This window comes from Myotis nattereri, assembly GCF_964212035.1.
Source record: "Myotis nattereri genome assembly, chromosome: 10".
Lineage (NCBI taxonomy): Eukaryota > Metazoa > Chordata > Mammalia > Chiroptera > Vespertilionidae > Myotis > Myotis nattereri.
Window position 1 is genome coordinate 39,904,899 of NC_138085.1, and position 23,832 is coordinate 39,928,730.

The 23,832-nt window shown below is 39.2% G+C and overlaps 1 protein-coding gene across 1 annotated transcript in view; it reads right to left on the minus strand.

Annotated features, from left to right (window-relative positions):
- Positions 1–23,832, minus strand: part of ALMS1 (ALMS1 centrosome and basal body associated protein) — a 143,951-nt gene that overhangs the window by 53,205 nt on the left and 66,914 nt on the right. Inside the window, exons 12-14 of the mRNA XM_081101544.1 lie at positions 18,064–19,610; positions 7,422–7,663; positions 3,557–3,739 (exon numbers count right to left, since the gene is read on the minus strand). Coding sequence (XP_080957670.1) covers positions 3,557–3,739; positions 7,422–7,663; positions 18,064–19,610 — 1,972 coding nt within the window. The remainder of the gene's footprint in view (positions 1–3,556; positions 3,740–7,421; positions 7,664–18,063; positions 19,611–23,832) is intronic.

The window sequence follows — 23,832 nt, forward strand, 5'->3', positions numbered from 1 at the left end:
ACAAATACATATTATATCTAACTGGGACCTTTCTTCTGAGCTTCAGATTCTAGCATTCAGGACAAAGCTAGTCCTTGAAGAAATCAGAAGAACAATTCCTTCCTTAATTACAAAAAATACGTTATTGTATATTATGGTATAATACAAACTACTATACATGGGGGTAACTCTCCTCACAACTACTTCTAGATAAACAGAGCACACATATTGCCTGCAGCACACAATTGCACACTCGGCACTACCACCTTTCATTCTTGAACTCTTCATTTTGATCCATATCTTCAGCTGGATAAATCTCCAAGTGAATTTTTCAAGATGGGATGGAAGTAGAATATATTTTGTACTTCCTGCATATTTGTGAAAATGTCTTCTCATTGCCATACTGCTTAATGAATATGTACTTGGGTTCATATATCCCTGAATTATGTAATTATATAAATACATATTTTGCTCCATTTATCTGTTACATTTTAGCATTGTAAATTTGATATGACTAAATTCAGTTCCCTTAACTATACAACCTTTTATTAAAAACAAAACTGTGTATGTTTATGTAATTTTTTTTCCTTCTAACTCAAAATCGTTTCCTAGTATGTATGTCAGTCTCTTTCTACTCATTTTTGCCTGGATCTGTATAACTTTCAATCTGCATACTGTGTTCCCTTTTTTAGGAGAGGGAAGTTTTCCTCTATTAAGTCTTTGATATTACTTTTGTTCACATTGTTCTGCTTTCTTCTTCAGCTACAGATATAATTCTTGGTTTGGTTTACTTAGCTGTGATTCTTATGACTCTAGTCTTCTTTATCATCATCTTCATTTATTCTCTCTGTATTTTTAGAGAATTTCTCAAGTTTGTCCTCATCACCAATTTAATTTCCTTCACATTAATTTTCCTCTTCATTGTTTGCAAAATGTATTCTAAATCTACTACCAAATCTTTACATTTTCAGGTAGTCTTTTCATTTGTTCATTTCTGCTCCTCCCTTTTTTTTAAATTGAGAATTCACATAACATTTAAATAATTATATAATTCAGAAATTCTTAGGATAATCACAACCAACGCTGCTATCTAATTACAGAACATTTTTGTCATCCCAAAAAGAAACCCTGTACACATCAGCAAATAATTCCCATTTCCCCCTCTCCCACAACTCCTGGCAACCAGTAATCTACTTTCTGTCTATACAAACTTCCTCATTCTGCATATTTCATATAATGGAGTTAAAAAATATATGACTTTTTGCAACTGATTTGAAATATTTCTTGCGGGTTTATTTTTCTTTTTAATTCTGTCTGTGTTTCTTTTTGTATTTAGGACTCTGTTGCTAGGTGCATATACACTTATAACTGTTTTACCTTCTTGTTTATGGATTGACTCTGTTATCACTATAAAGTGACCTTGTCTGTCTCTAATAATTTTTTTTAAAGTCTTTTACTGTTTATGAATGTTACTAGTCCTAATGAGTAAATTTCTAACACTTACCTCTTTCTTTGGGATGTTACCTTTGCCTTATCTGTATTTTTTTTTAAATATTTACAGATGCACAACGCATTAATAAACAATGGCTATTAGCACAATTCCTAGGCTTTCATCAAGAGCAACTCTACTGGTCTAAGAAAGGATTGTTTTCTATTCTCAACTCCCTCACACTCAGAATAGATGGAGAACAACATTTCTCAGGATATAATGCACCATCCCACCTGAGTCATTCTCCTCCCACCACTGTCCAATTTTTCTCAAAGTTATTATCTCCAACTAGATGGAATAGTTATGGATGTGAATGAATAGCAGGACACTAGAGGCCTCAAAAAGTATTGGGAAAACTGATCAGATTTCTGCTGATACAGACATCCTGTCTTCTGAAGTAGGGGGCTTAAAGTGATAGAGAAATCAAAGATTTTCCTACCTACAATCAATTAAGTCAGCTTGTTTTATTTCTGGTAGCCATTAAATGTGTTTTGAAAACCAAAGTCTTGCAAATAATGGACATTTCTTCCAGTTTCTGATGAAAGGCTTAGTAATCAAGTCTAGTATTTGATAAGTATTTATGTAGTTCTTTTTTCAGTGGCACCAGGGTTTTTTTAACTCAATTACCATTGGATACTATTTTTGTCCTCTCAAAATTAACCAAAAAGAAGTGTGCTTAAGCCCAGGAGGTCACCACTTGATTCCCAGCCAGGGAACTAGCTGGGGCTGCCCATTGAATCCCCAGTAGGGGGCGTGTAGGAGGCAGCCAATTGACGTTTCTATCTCTCTCCCTCTCCCTTTCTCTCTCAGAATCAGTATTTTTTTTTAAAAATAAGACCAGAACAATTTATCCTTTCTGTGTAATTTCTGCACATTTAAAGATGTCTCCTGAAAAATCATGAAAAAAACCCCAAAACAATTTATATTTAAACTGAACCAAGTCATCTCCTGTGTACCATTCAAAATGTTATTCCATCAATCAAAATCCCACAGCACAGCAACTAAGTATCATTACTTTGAAGCCACGATAGGAAAATTTTCTAAATCTGCAGATGCCCTGGGGTGATCTCAAAGGAGTGATGCAGGATATTTAAAAATTCTAGGGAAACAACAATGATATTTGCTACCTGGTATACACTACACAAACTACTAGCTCAAGGTAAAGTTTCAATACTAGATAGTGCTACATTCATTTCAATGCTGTTGTGTCTTTACAAACGTGAATTACAGTTTCTGTAATAAAAGCAGGAAACAGGGTGTTGTGTCCAATTTCATCAAAAGGTTTGAGATGGTGTGTAGTGCCTTAGCAGTTGCACGTATCTCATTAGTAAGTAATTGGGGTTATTTATGAACAAAGTATTTTCTTTCAAAAAGCAAAACCGCAAAGAAATGCCTAACATTTTTGTTTATACTTAATATTTTTGTTTATTAAGTTAGATCAGAACAAGTATATGTGCCCTAATAACTTACTCCCTATTTGAAAAAATACTTATTTTATATGTGTTTCACATAATGATGAAGAAAAAAATCACCGAAACATTAAGGGCTCTGTGAATAGAGAAAACTTGGAAAACTCTGACCTAAACAGAGTATACTAACTCAAACAAACAATTGTTCATACAATTTTCTTCATCAAATATTTATTAAATGTTTAAGTATACATAATATATCTGACCAAATGACTCATCTATCTGAACCAAAGATGGAGGCATGAAACACCCATATTTCACTGAAAGATTAAATACCACTGAGCTTTCATGTCATTCCAGAATTAACTAGCCAGTCCACAAATAAAATTTCAAAATATAAAATTTTATTTATTTTCTTAATCCTCACCTGAGGATATTTTTCCATTGATTTTTAGAGAGAGTGGAAGGGAGAGTGAAACATCGATGTGAGAGAGACATATCAATTGGTTGTTTCCTGTATGCATCCCAACCAGGGCCAGGGAACCTGCTTATGTGCCAACTTATGTGCCCTTGACTAGAATTGAACCCGGGACCCTTCAGTCTGCGGGCTGTGCTCTATCCACTGAGCCAAACCAGTTAGGGAGCAAAAAATAAAATTTTAAATAATTCTGAATAATACCTGAGTGTGAGCTCTCAATGGTGGTGTCTGATTTGGAATCCATAGGTGAAGGAATTTGACCTAATTGTGGAACATAGGTCCTCTTCGATTTGGAATCCATAGATGAAGGACTTTGACTTAATTGTGGAACATAGTACATCTTCGTACTACCAGAAGGCTTATATGGCAACACTGAAGGCTGAGCTAAGGAGATAAAGATCAGAACAATTAAAAAGAAAATATTAATTCAATGAACAAATACTGAGTGCCTTCAAGTGCCAGGCAGTGTTCAAGATTCTTTTATTTTTTTTAAATATATTTTTATTGATTTCAGAGAGGAAGGGAGAGAGAGAGAGAGAAACATCAATGATGAGAGAGAATCATTGATTGGCTGCCTCCTGCCCCCTACTGGGGATGGAGCCCGCAACCCAGGCATGTGCCCTTGATCAGAATCGAACCTGGGACCTTTCAGTCCCCAGGCTGATGCTCTATCCACTGAGCCAAACCAGCTAGGGCTGAATGCAACAGTCTTAAGGTTACTTTGTACTGCCTGCCAATGGGGGAAGAAGTAAGTACACAGCAAATAATGTTTGCTTTTGGGAAAGAAATGACTGAAAGGGGTTAAAGAAAGTTCAACTAAGTATTTCTTCAAAAAATTTAAAAAATAGAACCAAATATAAACATACAGTAAATTATTCTGAATTTATTAATTCAGATTAGTGGGCAGATAGTCATGTGTTGAGCATAAAGTATAAATTCTATGTACTTTTAAATATTTTCATATAAAAGAAATAATAAAAATTTTACTTTAAATTCACAATTTCAAAACTATTTAAATCAAATAATATTAATACTTTAAAGTAGTCCTTTCTCCCAGGTACCTGTATGTAAAGGTAAAACCAGAAATTGTGGCCTCTCTATATAGACTGATCCACTTGATGTGAGTAGAGGTTTAAAGCACAGTTTCACAGTTGGATTTCCCCTCTTGTGCTTCTACTACCACCTGAGGACAACAGACTGCGGGTAGGTATTGTCCCATTAGCCTCAGTTTCAGAACAAGGCAAGTGAACAGAACGAAACTATTTCTGCTGCCTGCAGCCACATCCCAACTGACACACAAACCAGTGAGTGAGATAAGCAAAAGTTTGTTATAAATCACAGAGACTTTTAAAGCTCTTGTTACATAACTGACACATAAAGATGTTCTTTGTGGTATTTATTAAACTCTACAATTTCAGAGTTTTATTTTATTTCACAGTAAAAACGTATAACTATCTTAACATATAAATGTACTTACTTAAATTCAATGCAATTCAAGTGCTGAACCAAGAAATCTTTTTTATACATTTAGGCATAGCCTCTTTATATCTACAGATAGGTAAACTTTTTGTATACATAGAAAAATTTTAAATAGATTTGTGCAAACTACTAAATACTTTAAAATCAGTAATCTAAAGTTTCCATTCTCATACGGGAGAGGAATGGAAACTTAATTGTTAATTTTCCTGTTATAAAAATAACTTACTCTAATTTTGAATATTATATAGTACCAGAGGCCCAGTGAACATTCATGCACAGGTGGTGTCTGGCCAGCCAGGTCCCAATCGGAGTGGATCAGGGCTGGGCCTGTTGTGAGGAGGAGACCATAGGAGGTTGGCTGGCTAACCCACCCTGATTGGGGCCAGCTGGCCTTACCCCCAAATGGGATGGGGAGGCCACCAGGAGCGGGGCTGGCCGGGGGAAGGGGACATAGGTGGTTGGCTGGCCAGCCCTGCCCTAATTAGAGTGGGGGGCCCAATCTGGGGTGGGGCCGGTCAGGAGCGGGGGCTGCAGGAGGTTGACCGGCCAGCCCCGCCCCCTATTGGGGTAGGGGGAGTGATCAGGGGCGGGGCCGGTGGGGGAGAGGGGCTAGGGGGGGCCATTCTGGGTGGGGCAGTCCGATCAGGGGCAGGGCCGCAGGTGGTTGGCCAGCCAGCCCCACCTACGATTGGGCGGGTTTGCTGGCCTCAGTGGGCGTCATAGCGACTGGTCGTTTGGGTTGTTCTGATGTTATGGTCACTGGCTTTTTATATATATAGACTAGAGGCCCAGTGCACAAAAATTTGTGCACTCAGAGGGGAGGGGAGTCCCTCAGCCCGGCCTGTATCCTCTCGCAGTCTGGGACCCCTCCGGGGATGACCACCTGCTGGCTGAGGCCCGCTCCCCGGGGGATTGGGCCTAAGATGGCAATCAGACATCCCTCTGGGAGCCCGGCAGCCCTCGGGAGATGTCCACTTGCCAGCAGGGAGCAGGCCTAAACTGCAGTCGGACATCCTTAGTGCTGCTGAGGAGGCAGGAGAGGCTCCCACCACCACCGCTGTACTGGCAGCCATCAGCCTGGCTTGTGGCTGAGCAGAGCTCCTCCCATGTGAGAGCGTCCTGACCACCAGAGGGCAGCTCCTGCATTGAGAGTCTGCCCCCTGGTGGTCAGTGTGTGTCATAGTGACCAGTCATTCCCAGTCCTTCTGCTGTTAGGGTCAGTTTGCATATTACCCTTTTGCTATATAGGATAGAGGCCTGGTGCACGGATGGGGGCCAGCTGGTTTGCCCTGAAGGGTGTCCCGGATCAGGGTGGGGGTCCCGCTTGGGTGCCTGGCCAGCCTGGATGAGGGGATGATGGCTGTTTGCAGCTGGTCACACCCCCTTCAGGGTGGGCGTCCCCACTGGGGTGCCTTGCCAGTCTGGGTGAGGGGCTGAGGGCCGTTTTCAGGCTGGCGGGTGACTGAAGCTCCCAACCTCTCCTTTTTGTCTTTTTTTTTTATTCTGGGATTTATTTACCTTCTATGGCTGTCACTGGAACTGAGAGCTGGCTTTAGCTCTGAGGCTTGGCTCCAGCTCTGAGACCTGGGCTGCTGAAAGCAGGTATCTGGTTTGTTTGGGTTCTATAATTGTAACACTGTTGCTGTCCTGCTCGCTCCAGCTCTGACGGCTGAAAGCAGGTTTCTGGAGTTTGTTTAGGTTCTATAATTGCAACATAGTTGCTTAGAGTGCAAGCTCAGAGGCCGGCAGCGGCAGGCGGGGAACCTTGGCTTCCTCCATCACTGGAGCAAGCAAGCCTCCTGTTCGCTTCAGCTGCCTGGCTGCCAGCTGCCATCTTGGTTGGCAGTTAATTTGCATATCTCACTGATTGGCCAATGGGAAGGGTAGTGAAGTTAATTACCATGTTTCTCTATTATTAGATAGGATAAGCACTATTAAAGTTACTGTCTCAATAATAGCATAGCACTGTAAATAAGGTGACTAGTTGCATACCAAAATCCATCTCTTCACTGTGGAAAACGCAGCTAAACTATTCTTAGCCTATAAAAAATAATTTTGGACACTTTCAGGCCTAGCCCATAAAAACTTTCAAACACTTGCTTCCAGTTGACTGTGATAGTGAATTCAAGGTAATTGTGAATTCCATGTTTTAAAGGCAGCAGAGCCACAGCCAACCTGGGTCCATGGTCATTGTTTTATGATACTGTATTTATATTGTTATATATATTTGTATCTATTATAGTGCGTAACATTTACTATAAGACAAAATGCCAATAATTCACCTGCCCACCTAAAATCAAACCTCTATAGTTTTCAAGTTTTTCTGAAATATTTGCTTTCTTATTACAAGTAATAAGCAGCATGTCAACCATAAGCAACATGAGTTCCATATATGTTAACTCTACTGGAAATTAAGATAAAAACATAATAATCACATTCTTTTTATAAAAGATGGATATAATCATGTGGCTCTAATGTTTACAAGTAAAATTAGGTTTTCTGACTAGAAAGACACAATCACAAATTTCTAAGATAATTACACATAAAAGTAGGTAATCTGACCTAAAATGCAATCACATTCTCTTACCTCCGTTAGTGTCACGAGGAACAGCAATCTGTTGGACTGAAGATGATGAAGCAAACTTGTTAGGAGCTTTGTCCAGCTTCTGGGAACTAGGCTCTGGAATTTCACGTTGACCATCGTCAGCATTAATAAAAATCTGAGATGAAAACATAGCTTTTCCTGGACTTTCTGTTGTAATCTGAGTGACTGCATCAGATAATTTTCTAGAGGAGGCAGAAAGTGGAATCTTAACCTTCTCCAGTGATCTGAACAAATAAGAGAAAGGACACAGCAGGTCATATCCTTGGCTTATAAAATGCCATAATATCTTTCAGAAAGTGGCTTCAAGGTATATTTAAGTAGTTTCAGGGAATGTTTTGCGCAGACACAAGAAATGGTTATTTCTGTAGTTGCCTTCACTTTCTTGGATACTTACAATGCAAACACACGTGAGTTTACTTTTAAAATCTACTTTTAATTTCAATTTAGAATGCTATTATGTAATTTAGCTGAGGAAAGAGTCTTTTCAGTTCAAGTGAAAATACATTCATTTTTTAAAAAATTACCAGAGGTGCCAAAACCAGTTTGGCTCAGTGGATAGAGCGTCGGCTTGCGGACTGAAAGGTCCCAGGTTCGATTCCAGTCAAGGGCATGTACCTTGGTTGCGGGCACATCCCCAGTGGGAGGTGTGCAGGAGGCAGCTGGTCAATGTTTCTCTCCCATCGATGTTTCTAACTCTCTATCTCTCTCCCTTCCTCTCTGTAAAAAATTAATAAAATATATATTTTTAAAAATTACCAGAGGTTCACTATAAGTTAGGGGACTGTACTAAATGTATAGATACAAAGATAAATAAGAAACAAAGTCTTCCCTCAACAAGTTTATGTCAGTGGGGGAACCAGAAGTTTTCAATGTTATAATAACTAGTGTTATAATAGTGCTTTAAGATTATAGAGCATTCATATTCAAACAGGATGGAGTAAATGACTGAATCCTACCCTATATAACAAAAGGCTAATATGCAAATTGACCCAATGGCAGAACGACTGATCGCTATGACAAGCACTGACCACCAGAGGGCAGACGCTCAAGGTAGGAGCTGCCCCCTGGTGGTGAGTGCACTCCCACAAGGGGAGCACTGCTTAGCCAGAAGCTGGGCTCATGGCTGGCCAGCGCAGCAGCAGTGGCAGGAGCCTCTCCCACCTCCGCAGCAGCACTAAGGATGTCCAACTGCTGTCCAACCCATGGGGAGTGGGCCTAAGCCATCGGTCAGACATCCCCTGAGGGCTCCCGGACTGCGAAAGGGCACAGGCCAAGCTGAGGGACAACCCCCCCCACACACACACCCAGCTGTGAGTGCATGAATTTCATGCACTGGGCCTCTACTAAATAGGAGAGAAAAGACAAATACAAATCTTATTTACTGAAGAGTTCCAAATAATATATGTAGATACCACTACCCCCTCACCCTAGCCCAAGGGGTAAAGTGTAATCTCTCCTTCCTTGAGTATAGATTGAATTTAGTGACTGAATTCCAAACAAAATATAAAAAGGGAGAAATAGTAACTTACAATGGAGAAACCTGGCAAACACCATGTTATTTACCCAAGTAATAAAGGTACACATCACCAGTGATGTAATGTGGATGTCACATACTCTACTATGATGTGATGAGAAGGGTACTTCCCTTCTGTGGTATTCTTTGCTCCAGTCTAATCATGAGAAAAGCACCAGTCAAACCCAGATTGAGGGTCATTCTACAAAATATCTGACCAGTATTCCTCAAGACAAGCAATGATGAACGATCATAGACCAGAGGAGATTAAGAAGAAATAAGACAACTAACTAAATTGAAAGTGATATACTGAATTGGGTTCAAGAACCAAAAAAAGGTCATTAATGGAAAAATAGGTAAAATCCAAATAAAGTCTGAAGTTTAGTGAATAGTAATGTACAAATGTATGCTTCTTAATTTTGAAAAAGATATTATGCTAATGTAAGACATTAACAATAGAAAAAACTTAGGGAGGGGTATAGAGACTTCTATTATATTTATATATTTTCTGTAAACCTAAAATTATTCAAAAATAGTTTACTTTAAAAAATGGAGTAATAGTATATTACATTCGATTAACATCTATATCACAAGAACAGAAGAACTTTTGAATTTATACTCTCTGCCTACTACTCAATAATTGAAAAAACAATCACGAGAAAAGAAAGTAATAGGCCAATAACTCTTATAAATATAAAAGCAAAAATCCTAAACAAGCCCCAGCTGGTTTGGCTCAGCATCAGCCTGTGGACTGAAGGGTCCCGGGTTCGATTCTGGTCAAGGGCACATGCCTGGGTTGTGGGCTCGATCCCCAGTAGGAGGTGTGCAGGAGACTGCCAATCAGTGATTCTCATCATTGATGTTTCTATCCTTCTCTACTCTCCCTTCCTCTGTGAAATCAATAAAAATATATTTAAAAAAAAAATCCTAAACAAAATGTTAGAAAACCAAATGTGTGTGTGTGTGTGAGAGAGAGAGAATTCCTACCAAGAAGGTTTACTCCAGGAATGCAAGATAAGTTAACATTCAAAAATCAATCAATATGATTCACCACCACCAATAAAATAAGGATAAAATGCATACAATTACATCAATATGGTCAGATTAAACATTTGATAAAATTTAATAATCAGGTATAAAATTTGTTGCAAAGGGAAACTACAAAAAAACTTTAGAGAAACTATCCTAATTATTGTGAAATGTAGTAATTGTTCATTGTGAGATTAGGAACAAAATAAGAATGCTAACTCTTACCATTTCTATTGAACATTTTAGTAAAGTTCTTAAAGGATATCAGCAGTTAAAACAGGAAAAAGAAGAGATATCAAGATAAGAGAAGAAGAAATAATACTGTCACTTTTCATATTTGATATAATTTTGATAGAAAATCAAAAACAATCTACAGATAAGGTATTAGAATATAAGCTTTTAAAAAAGTTGCCAGAGTCCTAGCCAGCGTGGCTCAGTGGATAGTGTTGGCCTGCGGACTGAAGGGTTGCAGGTTTGATTCCGGTCAAGGGTATATGCCTGGGTTGCGGGCTTGGTCCCCAGTGGGGGGCGTGCAGAAGACAGCTGACCAATGCTTCTCTCTCATCATTGATGTTTCTATCTCTCCCTTCCTCTCTGAAATCAATAAAAATATATTTTAAAAAAAGTTGCCAGGTATGAAATCAAATTTTTAAAAATACACATTTTTTTAGTATCAGAAGTTATAAAATTGTGGGTGGGTGGGAAGAAATCAACCAAAGAACTTGTATACATATATGCATAACCCATGAACACAGACAATAGGGTGGTGAAAGCTGGGGTGGGCTAGAACGGGTCAATGGGGGGAGGGGGGGAAGGAAGGGACATGTAATACTTTCAATAATAAAGATTTAATTTTAAAAAAAGTTATAAAATTGAAAGAAAAATCATACCATACATAATATTATCAAAAACATAAAAGACCTAATAATAAGTACAGTAAAAGATACAAGCACTCTAGGTAAGGTACTATTAATGTATCACAGAGAGAACTTAAAGATGATCTAAAATTGGATCCACTTCTAGGTAAGATGTTGTAGGTAGCTACAGGTCATCATTCCTGATGTAATAAGCAAAGTTGAATAAGTTATAGAAATCATACTAAAAAAATTAGAGAGCTATGGGAGCAATCAGGGAACAATATCAACTAACTAGAGGCCCAGTGCACGAATTTGTACACCAGTGGGGTCCCTTGGCCTGGCCTGCGGAATTGGGCCAAAATGGGCTCTCCGACATCCCCTGAGGGGTCCCGGATTGCAAGAGGGCACAGGCCAGGCCGAGGGACCCCAACTGTGCATGACTGACGCCAGGGAGGGACGTGGGAGGCTGGCCAGCTGGGGAGGGACTGTGGGAGGAGTCCAGGGCGTGTCTGACCTACGTTGCACAGTCCTGATAGGCTGGACTAACCTACTGGTCAGAGCTAAACTACTGGAGCAAGCTAACCTACCAGTCATAGAGTCTGCCCCTGGTGGTCAGTGCACGTCATAGCGAGTGGTTGAGCAGACTTAGCATATCATTAGCATACTAGAGGCCTGGTGCACAAAATTCGAGTACTGGAAGGAGGGAGGTCCCTCAGCCCGGCCTGCACCGTCTCGCAGTTCAGGACCCCTCAGGGGATGTCCACCTGCTGGCTTAGGCCCAACTCCCCCCCGAGCTCCCCGGGGATTGGGCAGTCAGACATCCCTCTCACAGTCTGGGTCTCTCGCAGTCCAGGACTCCTTGCTCCTTACCTCCTGCCTGCGAACTTTCCCGCCACCACCTCTGCACTCGCCAGCCATGAACCTGGCTTCTGGCTGAGTAGCGCTCCCCTGTGGGAGAGCACTGACCATCAGGGGGAAGCTCCTGCATTGAGCGTCTGCCCCCTGGTGGTCAGTGCACATCATAACGACCAGTCGTTCTGCCATTTGGTCAATTTGCATATTAGGGTTTTATTATATAGGATTATGCTTTGATTGAATGGCCAATCAGACACTTAGCATATTAGGGTTTTATTATATAGGATATGGTAGAGGGGCATCTTAGAAATTATGGGCAGGAGCTTGGTATAGGTCAGGGGTGGGGAACCACAGGCTGCAAAAGACCTGTGAAATCATTTGGTCTGGCCCTGCCAAAGCATTAGTGATGAGTTAGTTAAATTTGTGACCAAATATAGCAGGCTGATTTTTTATGATAATTTTGTATGGCCCAAGAATGATGTTACAAATATCCAAATGGCCCTTGGCAGATAAAAGGTTCCCCACCCTGGTACAGGTAGATATACTCCACTGGAAAGAGAAACTACCATAGGTTTTGATGAACCCATGGCTGGCATGAAAGAATGAAATCTAGCAGAATGCCAAGCTGATTTCCACCACAGGACATTTCCTTAGTGTCAGGGTGGTATGGGAGGATGGGGGACTGAGCCAGAAAAGCAGAGTGAAATTCTCTTGCACAGTGAAGGCACTAACAAACCAAATCCCATTAGATAGAGGGACCTATGATAAACATCAGGCCTCCTCCTCACGTTTGCCAGATTTTGAACCTGGATAAGGCAGGAAGCTAAATAACTTATGCCTGAGAAGGGAGAACTTTCAGGGTGAGGAATTCAGACCTATAAAACTAGCAATAAAAAAAATCCACAGTGCCACCCTCAAGAAGGGGGCTGAGTAAGAAAACAGTGCAATCACTTGTCATCTTTTCAGCACTTATGAGACGTTTCCATTGAGAAAATGTAACCACAAAAATACATAGCTGGTTTCCCCTTATATTTGCCACTGTAAAGCTGCGAGGGCTGAGAATTTGAAGAGCTGAATTCAAACATCTGAAAGACTGAACTATGGTATCTCACTATATTTAATTATTGAAGAATCAAAGACTTGTCAGCTTTAAACAAAAATCCAAACAAATTAACAATCATAGGTAGTCCAACCCAGCTCTGACCTAGTAAAATTCCTGAAATGATTAAGAGAAAAGGGAAAATCCTCTTTGTTGCAAAGTAATAGCATTTTCAGTCTCTATATTTTTTTTTATTCACAATGTCCAGCGTACAAGCAAAAACTGTAAAATTTGTGAAGCAGGAAAAAGTAAAAATTGAGAGGATGAAAAAAAGAAAAATTGATTTACAGGAGATTGAGACAATGAAGTTAGCACAGAAGGATTTTAAAATGATTATTAATATATTAAAATAGCAAAAGATGGGGATAATAGGTAAAAATATGAAGAAATTTCAAGAGAAAATTGGAATCTATTTTAAAAATAAAATACAAACAAATAATGGAGAAGAGCACTGATCTCCAGGAGACCTCAGGAAATACCAAAAGAAATTTTTTTAGGCTGAAGTAAAACGATCCAACAAAAGTACAAAACTGCAGGAAATAATGAAGAGCACTTAATAATGTGTAGCATGTACATATACATATGGAGACATACATACACACACCTTTTTATATATACATTTATGTTGTTCTATATTTCACATAATGAAATAAACCAAGCAACAATAACAGTTGTTGGGAATTTATAAATATGTAGAACAGTGGAGAATATTGGTAGACACTACTTTAGCTAGGTGATCAAGGTTAACATCACACACACACACATAAAAAGTTTAACATCACCAGTAATGCATGTTAATATAATGTGTTCCCTGATGAGATGCTTTAAAAATGCCTAACCTCAATCTAATCTTGAGACAAGAAACAGCCAAACTGAAAAACTTTCTCAAAAATAACTAATTCTCTTAAAAGTGTCAAGTTGATGAAAAATAAGGAAAGACTGAGAAACTGCCACAGATTGAAGGAAACTAAGAAGATATGAAACCTACAATGCAAGGTGGGATCTTAGATTGGATCTGAAACAGAGAAGGTTCATTTGTGGAAAAACCAGGTGAAATCCCAAACAATCTATATTTTAGTTACAATTTTATATGAAGGATAATTTCTTAGTTTTAGTAAATGTTTTATGGTTATGATGTTAACATAAGGGGAAATTTTTGTAAAGGGCATACTGCCAACCTCTAAGATATCCCCCAATGATCTCTGCCTCCTGGTATTTATAATCTTGTGTAATACCTAATCCTTCAGGATGGGCTTAAAATAGTGATTTATTTCTACCAAATAATGTGGCAGAGTGGTGAAATTCACTTCCAAGGTTAGGTTACATAAAGACTGTGGCTTTTGCCCTGAAGCCCTCTCTTGCACTCTTACTTGCTTTGCTCACTCTGAAGGAAATTTAGCTATGATATTGGAGCTGCCCATATAGAAGAAGTAACTGATGCCTCTAGCCAACAGCTATGTGAGCAAGCTTGGAAGCATATCCTCTCAGTCAAACACAGCTGAGATTAGACCATAGCTACAGCCAATACCTTGTTTGCAACCTTGTGAGGGACCCTGCGCCAGAAGCACCGAGCTAAGCCATGCCTAGATTTCAGACCCACAGAAACTTGGGGATAATATTCATTGTTTTAAGCTGCTATATTTCAGGGTAGTATGTTACACATCAATAAAGAAACTACTATTTTTTGCAACTCCTCTTTAAGTTGAAAATTACCCCAGAATAAAAAAGTTTAAAAATATTTAGTACTTGCACATGTTCTATGCAAACACATAGTCATGCCTTGCCTAATGACGGAGACACATTCTGAGAAATGCATCCTTAGACGATTTTGTCGTACGAATATCACAGAATGCACTTACACAAACCTAGATGGTATAGCCCAGTGGTCGGCAAACTCATTAGTCAACAGAGCCAAATACCAACAGTACGACGATTGAAATTTCTTTTGAGAGCCAAATTTTTTAAACTTAAACTATATAGGTAGGTACATTGTTATTAACTTAATTAGGGTACTCCTAAGACTTAGGAAGAGCCATACTCAAGGGGCCAAAGAGCCGAATGTGGCTCGCGAGCCGCAGTTTGCCGACCACTGGTAGCCTAATACACACCTACGCTCTATGATACAGCCCATTGCTTCTGGGCTATAAGACTGTATAGTGTCTTACTGTATTAAATACTGTAGGCAACTGTAACAAAATGCTAAATATTTGTGTGCCTAAACATGTCTAAATATAGAAAAGGTACAGGAAGCCTAACCCATTTGGCTAAGTGGATAGAAGGTTGACCTGTGGGCTGAAAGGTCCCAGGTTCGATTCCGGTCAAGGGCATGTACCTTGGTTGCGGGCACATCCCCAGTAGGAGGTGTGCAGAAGGCAGCTGATCGATGTATCTCTCTCATCTATGTTTCTAACTCTCTATCTCTCTCCCTTCCTCTCTGTAAAAAAAAAAAAAAAAAATTAATCAATTAAAAAAGAAAAAAAGAAAGAAAAGGTACAGTAAAAATATGCTGTAAATGATTTAATATGGTACACCTGTACAGGACACTTACCATGAACGTGACTAGAACAAGTTATGAGTGAGTCAGTGAGTGAGTGGTAAATGAATGTGGAGGCCCAGAATATTATTGTAAGTACTGTACACTTTATACACACTCTAAACCTAAACTACACTAAATTTATTTTTAAAACACCTTTTTTCTTCAATAATAAATTAACAGCTTACTGTAACATTTTTTTACTTTAACATTTTTAACACAGCTTAAAAAACACATTGTATGGCTGCACAAAAATAGTTTTTCTCCATATTCTTATTCTATAACCTTCTATTTAAAACTTTAAAAATATTTTTTACTTTTTAAAACTTTTTGTTAAAAACTAAGACATAAACACATACATTAGCCTGGGCCTCCACAGGATCAGAATCATCAATATCATTGTCTTCCACCTTTACATCTTGTCCCACTGGAAGGTCTTTAGAGGTAATGACACACGTGGAGCTGTCATCTCTTATGGTAAGAATGCCTTCTTTTGAAATACCTCATGAAGGACCTGCCTGAAATATGTCCATGGTGGTTTGCTTGGGTGATTATTTTTATCATAGATTTGCTTGTAGGTAGATAATGCACCATGAACATTCCTCTCAATTGATGAAAACCCTTCAGTGTTGAGGCCCATGTTTTCAAAAGTTTTAAGGAGCTTGTTGAAGTCTGCAAAGGCTTCTGCTAAACCCTTTACTGTGCATTTTCTTGGGGGTTCCCCTTCTTTGTCTTCTGCAGTTTCCTTTTCTCTTGGCCTCTTCTTCAGCTATGTATTCCTGCTCTAGTTCCAACCACTCCACACTAGTCAATTCCTTAAGAACCACATCTAGGAACTCTCCAACGTCATCCTTATCCAAACCCAGGTTACAGCTGTTTGTCATCTCAACTACAACCTTGTTGATTTTTGCAACCTCTTTATCTTTGGCAAATCCTTTGGAGTCATAGACGTCATTAGGCAATAAGAATTTTTTTAATGAAAAAATTAGTAAAATGCCACCTCCAGCACTTAATGGTCATTATAATCTTATAGGACCACTGTCATATATGTAATCCATCACTAACCTAAATATTGTTATGTGGTAGATGACTGTATATACACACAAATAAATGTGTTATGTATATATAGTTTGAATTATTTATGGACACTGGAGTCAGACACACCTAGGTTCAAATGCCACCTCCAACACTTAATGGTCATGTGATCTGAGGCAAGACATTTAAGTATTAGGCTTTCAAAAATCTATAAATTGAGATAATACTATCTGATTATACTGAAAAAAAAAATAATATAGGCCACCACTAACATTTAGTACATTCTGAACAAATGGCATTATTAATTCATATTTATAATCATCTGTAATTTTCTCATTCAAGGAAATCAGCTCCAATAACTAAGCATTTTATCATTTTGATGAGTTTAAATATTGTACATAAACTTGTCAATCTTTTAATTTTTAAACATTTTTCAAAAATAATTATCAATATTGATTTCTCCAATACCCTACTATTTGTAACATTGAAACTAGAGATTCACCTTGTTTGTTGTTTGTTTTGCCCCAATTCAATTCTCAATCACTAATTTTTAGACATTTCATTTGGACATATGAGTGCAAAAATATGAAATGACTTATCCAAGAAGATAGTAGAAGAGCTAGAAGTATAGCTCAAGGTTTGGAGAAACAATATCATGTGATAAGCAAACTCTTGCTTTGATTAAAAAGGCTGTATGTGAACGCCCATCTGCTGCTTACAATCAGCATTATTTGAGAAAATGCTGTTTGCTGACAAAGTAGCAACGTCCGTGTCTCAGTTTCCCGGAGGGTAAATATGGATACCACCATCAACGCATAGGATTATCATGAGTATTAAATGAGATAACATATACAAGTCCCTCACTGCCAAGAATACCATATGCGGATGTTGAAAAAACATTTTCTCCCCTTTCTCCTTTCCAAGGCCAGTGTTCTCCACTATGACATGTTGCCTACTCAACTATAAGATGGAAACATTAAATACAAAGGGTAGTTCCATTTAGCCATAACAGAATGTTAGGAGTCTCTTGTGAGACTAATGTAAAACTGAATTAATGACAGTCTTAAATTTAGGCTGAATAATATCAATCTAATGCATTTATCCCTGAGCTGGTTTTTCTTTCCTATAATACACTGTGAAGTAGGGCATCACATCAGGGAGTACAGTATTTTGATTTGCATTACTGGTGAGGTTAAACCTTGATTACTTGGCTAAAGTGATGTTTGCCAGAATTTTCCACTGAAAAGTTACCTTTTTACATTGTAAATACTAAATATTTGAGGGGAATCATAAAATGGAAACGAAGAGAGGGGGGGAAAAAAAGGAGAGAGCGCACATGCAGGAGAGGGAGCATGTGCATGCATCCTTTCCCAAAGCCTGGTCTTCAGCATATCTTCAACACAATAAGTAAGGAACTAGTAACTTGTACCACTGCATGATCAAAGAGTCTTCTCAAAATAATTCAATGTTTTAAATACTTGAAGCCAAGTCTTATCAAAAGCCCTTTGAAAGTATAAACACATTACTTTCAGATGTCTTTACTTTGATATTTATCTCTTGAAAGACTTCCAGCAGAATCATTAGATACAATCTGCCCTAAGAGAATCATACTGCTCCCCCCAAAAAAACTTACATTTGCTTAAACATTTAAAACCCGTTATGACAAATTCCATCAGCTTGCTTGTTATCACAAAGAGACTCACCGATCTGCAGATACTGGAGTCCTTTCTGGATTGGAATATTCTTCCAAATCTGAAAAGTTCACTTGTGTTTGCTTTGAGGTTACTATCTGGCTATTCTGAAAAGGTATGGTTTTCAAGTCCTGAGAAATAATATTACTATCTGGAAGAGACTGTATGACTTGAAAGTCCGGTGAAGATTTAGGTCCTAGAGAACCTAAAGATTCTTGATCATGTACTATAAGTTTACCGGTCAGTAATTTGGAGGTTGGTTCCAATGATCTTGAAGATATAGTTTGTAGGTCAGAGTTAAACTCACTATTCATCCTTGTTTTAGAAGCTGAATCCAATGAAAGAAACCTTTTATCTAAGGTTCCACTATCCAACTTGGCGGAAGTCTTGGGAGAAAGAGTTATACGAACAAAAGAAAGTACCTTTTTGTTTGAAGGTGGAGTAGATGGAGTAGTTACTAATGTATATTGATTTGGCGATGATTGGGAAACCACATCATTGATTTTATTAGTTTCAACGTTTATATTAGAAATGTATGATTTAGGCTCTTGTTGATCCTTGTTTTCTACTACATAATCCTGACCTTGAGGAAGGGGGGAATATTGTTTTCTCATTTGGTGATCTATATCAGGGCCCCTGCTTTGTTCAAAGAGCTGACGCTGTTCAAGAAATATAGAAGAAGGAAGGTCTGGAGCTATATAACTCTGACCTTGAGGAAGGGGAGAGTGGTTTATTCTCATCTGATGATCTACCTGTGGGGTTTTGCTTTGTTCAAAGAGTTCTTGGTTTTCAAGAAAAATGTGACAAGGAAGATTTGGAGCTACATAATGCTGATGTGAAGGAGGAGGAGGAGGAGGGGGAGGAGGAGGAGGAGAGGTACGAGGAGGAGGAGAGGTACGAGGAGGAGGAGGAGGTTTTCTTATACAGTGATCTGCATGTGGGACTTTGCAGAATTCAGGTTGTTCAAAAAATATGGATGGAGAATTTGGAGTTACAGATGCTCTAGTATACTGGCTATCTTCAGTAACACCAACCTTAAGAACAGAGGAATCTGAAAAGCATTTAGAATGTCGGTGAGATGAAAAAGTGATGGAGGTAGTAAACTTTTTCATGGATTCTGGGGACAGCATTTGTGATGAAGAATGACAATCCATTTCTTCAGGTAGCACATAAGTAGGTTCTACTAATTCTGACAGCCAAGGGTCCATATTTTCACGGAATGGCATTCGAAAACCCTTGCTAATTTTGAAGTCATCAGTTGTAAAGTTCTGAATTGGGGAACGACTTTGTAACTGCAAGGAATTCCAAACTTTGAAACGGGTGTTGCTCTGGTCTAGTGATTTGGAAAGGTTGATGTGCCTGCTTCTCCATGATGATGGGCTCCGGTGTCCTCTGATAATTTCTAAGGGTTCAGGTGATCTGAAGTTACAAGGATGGCTGTCCAACTGTGATTGTTTAGGAGTTAGAGTCCTGAAACATCCTTTTTCATGGCTCTCAATAATAATATGACCACAGACAGCTTCTGGATGGCATCTTATTCCCTGTGGACTCCGTAAACCCTAGAAAATATAAAGATCTTACTTGAAGTAGTCCAAATAGTTATACAAAAATCACTTTGCTGATATTTTACAATAAAACAGGTAGGAACATAAGAATAAGACAATTAATTATAGAATAAAATGGCCCATGACCATGCAGTTAATTTCTTTTAAAAATTTTTCACTTAAGTAACAAAAGCAAAGACTACTATTGCCTCCCAGTAGTCTCACTTTTTTTCTTTTAGTAACAGAATATCCCAACATTAACTAATCATAAGGCCACCAAGCCACAGATAAAGGGTGTCCCAAAATTCACACAAGAAGTAATTTTGATAGAAAAGACAGGTTTATAATTAAAAATTGTAAATTGTTTATTGATTCATAAAGTATACAGTATAGGGTTATGTATGGAATGGCATATCGGGTAAATGGATTATCATGTCGCAATAGCGAGCACCATTAACTGTTATTGCCTGAGTAGCTGCATTTTTGAAGAAGAATGGTCCGTTGATGCCTCCAGCCCAAAATCTCACTCGTGCCTGAGGCTCATTTTCATCTTGATGGCTTGGTTAATCGACAAAATTGTTGCATTTGGCGTTCAGAAAATCCACGAGTGATTTTTGAGAAACAAATGCATCCACAACATGTCACTGTTTGGTGCGGATTTTGGGCTGGAGGCATCATCCAACCATTCTTCTTCGAAAATGCGGCTACTCAGGCAATAACAGTTAATGGTGCTCAACAGTCAATGGTGCTCGCTATCACGACATGATAATCCATTTACCCGATACGCTATTCCATACATAACCCTATACCAGGGGTCCTCAAACTACGGCCCGCGGGCCACATGCAGCCCGCTGAAAACATTTAACCGGCCCGCCGGGTGTTTTTGCCGCCGCTGTGTGCATAGGAATTTGTTCATAGTTTTTTTTTAAACTATAGTCCAGCCCTCCAACTGTCTGAGGGACAGTGAACTGACCCCCTGTTTAAAAAGTTTGAGGACCCCTGCCTACACTATATACTTTATGAATCAATAAAAAATTTATAATTTTTAATTATAAACCTATGTTTTCTATCAAAATTACTTCTTGCGTGAATTTTGGGACACCCTTTATTTCCAGCTTCCTTTGAAGCTAGTTGTGAACATAAGACTAAGTTTAGGCCAATGGAATATGAGCAAAAGAATTAAGCACAAATTTTGCTTTCTGTCCTTAAAAAATCAAGTTCTCAACCTCTACATTCACCTATCACTACTATCACCATTACTATTGCCAACTGAAATAGGTGCCATATAAAAGGATGGCTCAGCTGCCCACCCAGCTTGGGTCCTTGGATAACCTCAAGCAGCTTGTTCTTGTTCCTACCCTGGACTATCACATAAAAGAAAAATAAAATTCTACCTTATTTGAGCCACTGTATTTTGGGGTTTCGTTGTTACAGAAGCTTAGCCTACACCCTAATATTTTACCACTTAGAATAGAAAAAAGAACTAATACTTCTTCCTGGTTAAGATCAGTGCATAATGCTACCATAAACAAATTTTCTTTGAGATGTCTGCATTTTACCTGTGAAGTCATAACTTGCCATTCTACTTGATGATACAGGCACATTTGGCTTCATATAAAAATACTTTAGCCCGGCCGACATGGCTCAGTGGTTGAACATTGACTTATGAATCATGAGATCACGGTTTGATTCCCAGTCAAGGCACATGCCCAGGTTGCAGGCTCAATCCCCAGTAGGGAGATTGTAGGGGGCAGTCCATTGATGATTCTCTCTCATCATTGATGTTTCTATCTCTCCCTCTCCCTTCCTCTCTGAAATCAATAAAAATATATTTAAAAAAACATTTTAAAATATGCTGCCACTTCCGACATAGTGGAGTGGATGTGCTTTGCCCTATTCTACCTGCTAAGTCCACAACTAAAAATCCTGGACATTATACATAAAACAAACTTAAGAAGAATCTGAAAACTACAGAAAAGAAGGCAGACTGGCTAGGCAGCCGTGGGCAAACTACGGCTCGCGAGCCGAATCCGGCCCCTTTGAAATGAATAAAACTATTGAAAAAAAAGACCGTACCCTTTTATGTAATGATGTTTACTTTGAATTTATATTAGTTCACACAAACACTTCATCCATGCTTTTGTTCCGGCCCTCCGGTCCAGTTTAAGAACCCATTGTGGCCTTCGAGTCAAAAAGTTTGCCCACCCCTGGGCTAGGGACATTGGGACGTGAGGAATGAGATGGTAGTGAAATCCCTGGGTTTTCTTTTTACCTGATATATCCCAGATTTGGATCTGAAGAAGCCAGCAACACACGAACAAAGGGCACATACAAAAGCCCTAACAAAAACCTACTCTCATTAGCTAAAAACAAACAAACTATAAAAGTGAAGTCTAACAAGACAGAAAACTTTGCCCTGATTGGGTGGCTCAGTTGGTTGAGCGTCATTCCATACACCAAAAAGACTGTGGGTTTGATTCCCGGCCGAAGCACATATGGAGGCAACCGATCGATGTTTCTCTCTCAAACTGATGTGCTCTTTCTCTGCCCCATCCCCACCCCCACCCTCCGCCTTCCATTCTTCCCTCCTTCCCACCCTCCTTCCATTTCTCTCTCCCAAATCAATTAAAAAACACACATATCCTTGAGTGGCAATTTAAAAAACTTTTAGACAAAAACTGATCTATTTCAGCCAAACACTACAGAAAAAAAAGGGGGAGGGGGGAGTCTAAGTGAGGAGCATAGACTTCTACCATTCCAAAACAATAATGAAGCACCACCAAGCCAAGCTGGTATTAGAGATGGCCAAGTAGGAGTCCTGCTGGCTGGTAATAAGCTACCCCTCCCTGTGGTGTCAGTGGAGACCACACAGGAAGACTGAATTTTCATTTCCACTCAGCAGTAATGAGGTGCCCCCCTCTCTCCCAGCTACCAACTGGAAGAAAGTATTTGAAAATCTCATATCCAACTGAAGACTTGTATCTAACATATACAAAGAACTCTCAAAACTTAACAATTACAAAACCCACACACAATTCAATCAGACAAATGGGCCAAATAACCATATACATTTCAACTAACAAAAGAGCATGAAAAGATGTTAAACATCACTAATCATGAAGAAAACACAAATTAAAACCACAATGAGATATCACTACAAACCTATCAGAATGGCTAAAATAAAAAAAAATAAGAAATGCAGGTGAGGCTGTGGACTAATGGACTCACCACATTACTGGTAGGAATGTAAAATGGTACAATCACCCTAGAAAATGGTGTGGCAGTTTCTCAAAAAACTAAACATACAACTACTATATGACCAAGCAATAGCACTTCTGGACATTCATCCCACAGAAACAAAGACTTACAGCCACCAAAAACCTGTGCATGTTTATAGCAGCTTTACTTATAATAACCCCAAATTGAAAACAACCAATATGTCATTCAATCTATACTAATAAAAGCCTAGGTGGCCCTCGTGCCCTCACAAGATGGCCGCCCCCACGTCGTCACAAGATGGCCGGCAATTGGGGAGGGCAGTTGGCAGGGGACCGGGCCTGCAGGGGAGCAGTTAGGTGCCAATTAGGCTGGCAGGGGAGCGGTTAGGTTCTCAACCTTCTGACCCTTTAAATACAGTTCCTCATGCTGTGACCCAACCATAAAATTATTTTTGTTGCTACTTCATAACTGTAATGTTGCTACTGTTATGATTTGTAATGTAAATATCTGATATGCAGGATGGTCTTAGGCAACCCCTGTGAAAGGGTCGTTCGACCGCCACAGGCAGGGGTCCTCAAACTACGGCCCGCGGGCCACATGCAAATACAAATATTATATTTGTTCCTGTTTTGTTTTTTTACTTCAAAATAAGATATGTGCAGTGTGCATAGGAATTTGTTCATAGTTTTTTTTTTTAACTATAGTCCAGCCCTCCAACGGTCTGAGGGACAGTGAACTGACCCCCTGTTTAAAAAGTTTAAGGACCCCTGGCCAAAGGGGTCACGATCCACAGGTTGAGAACCGATGAGTTAGGGGGTGATCAGGTTGGCAGGTAGAAGTGGTTAGGGGCAATCAGGCAGGCGAGTGTTTAGGAGCCAGCAGTCCCAGATTGTGAGAGGGATGTCCGATGCTGGTTTAGGAGAGGGTACAGGCTAGGCAAAGGGACAACCCTCCAGTGCATGAATTTCATGCACCGGGCCTCTAGTAGGTGAATATTTAAACAATTACATCCATAACA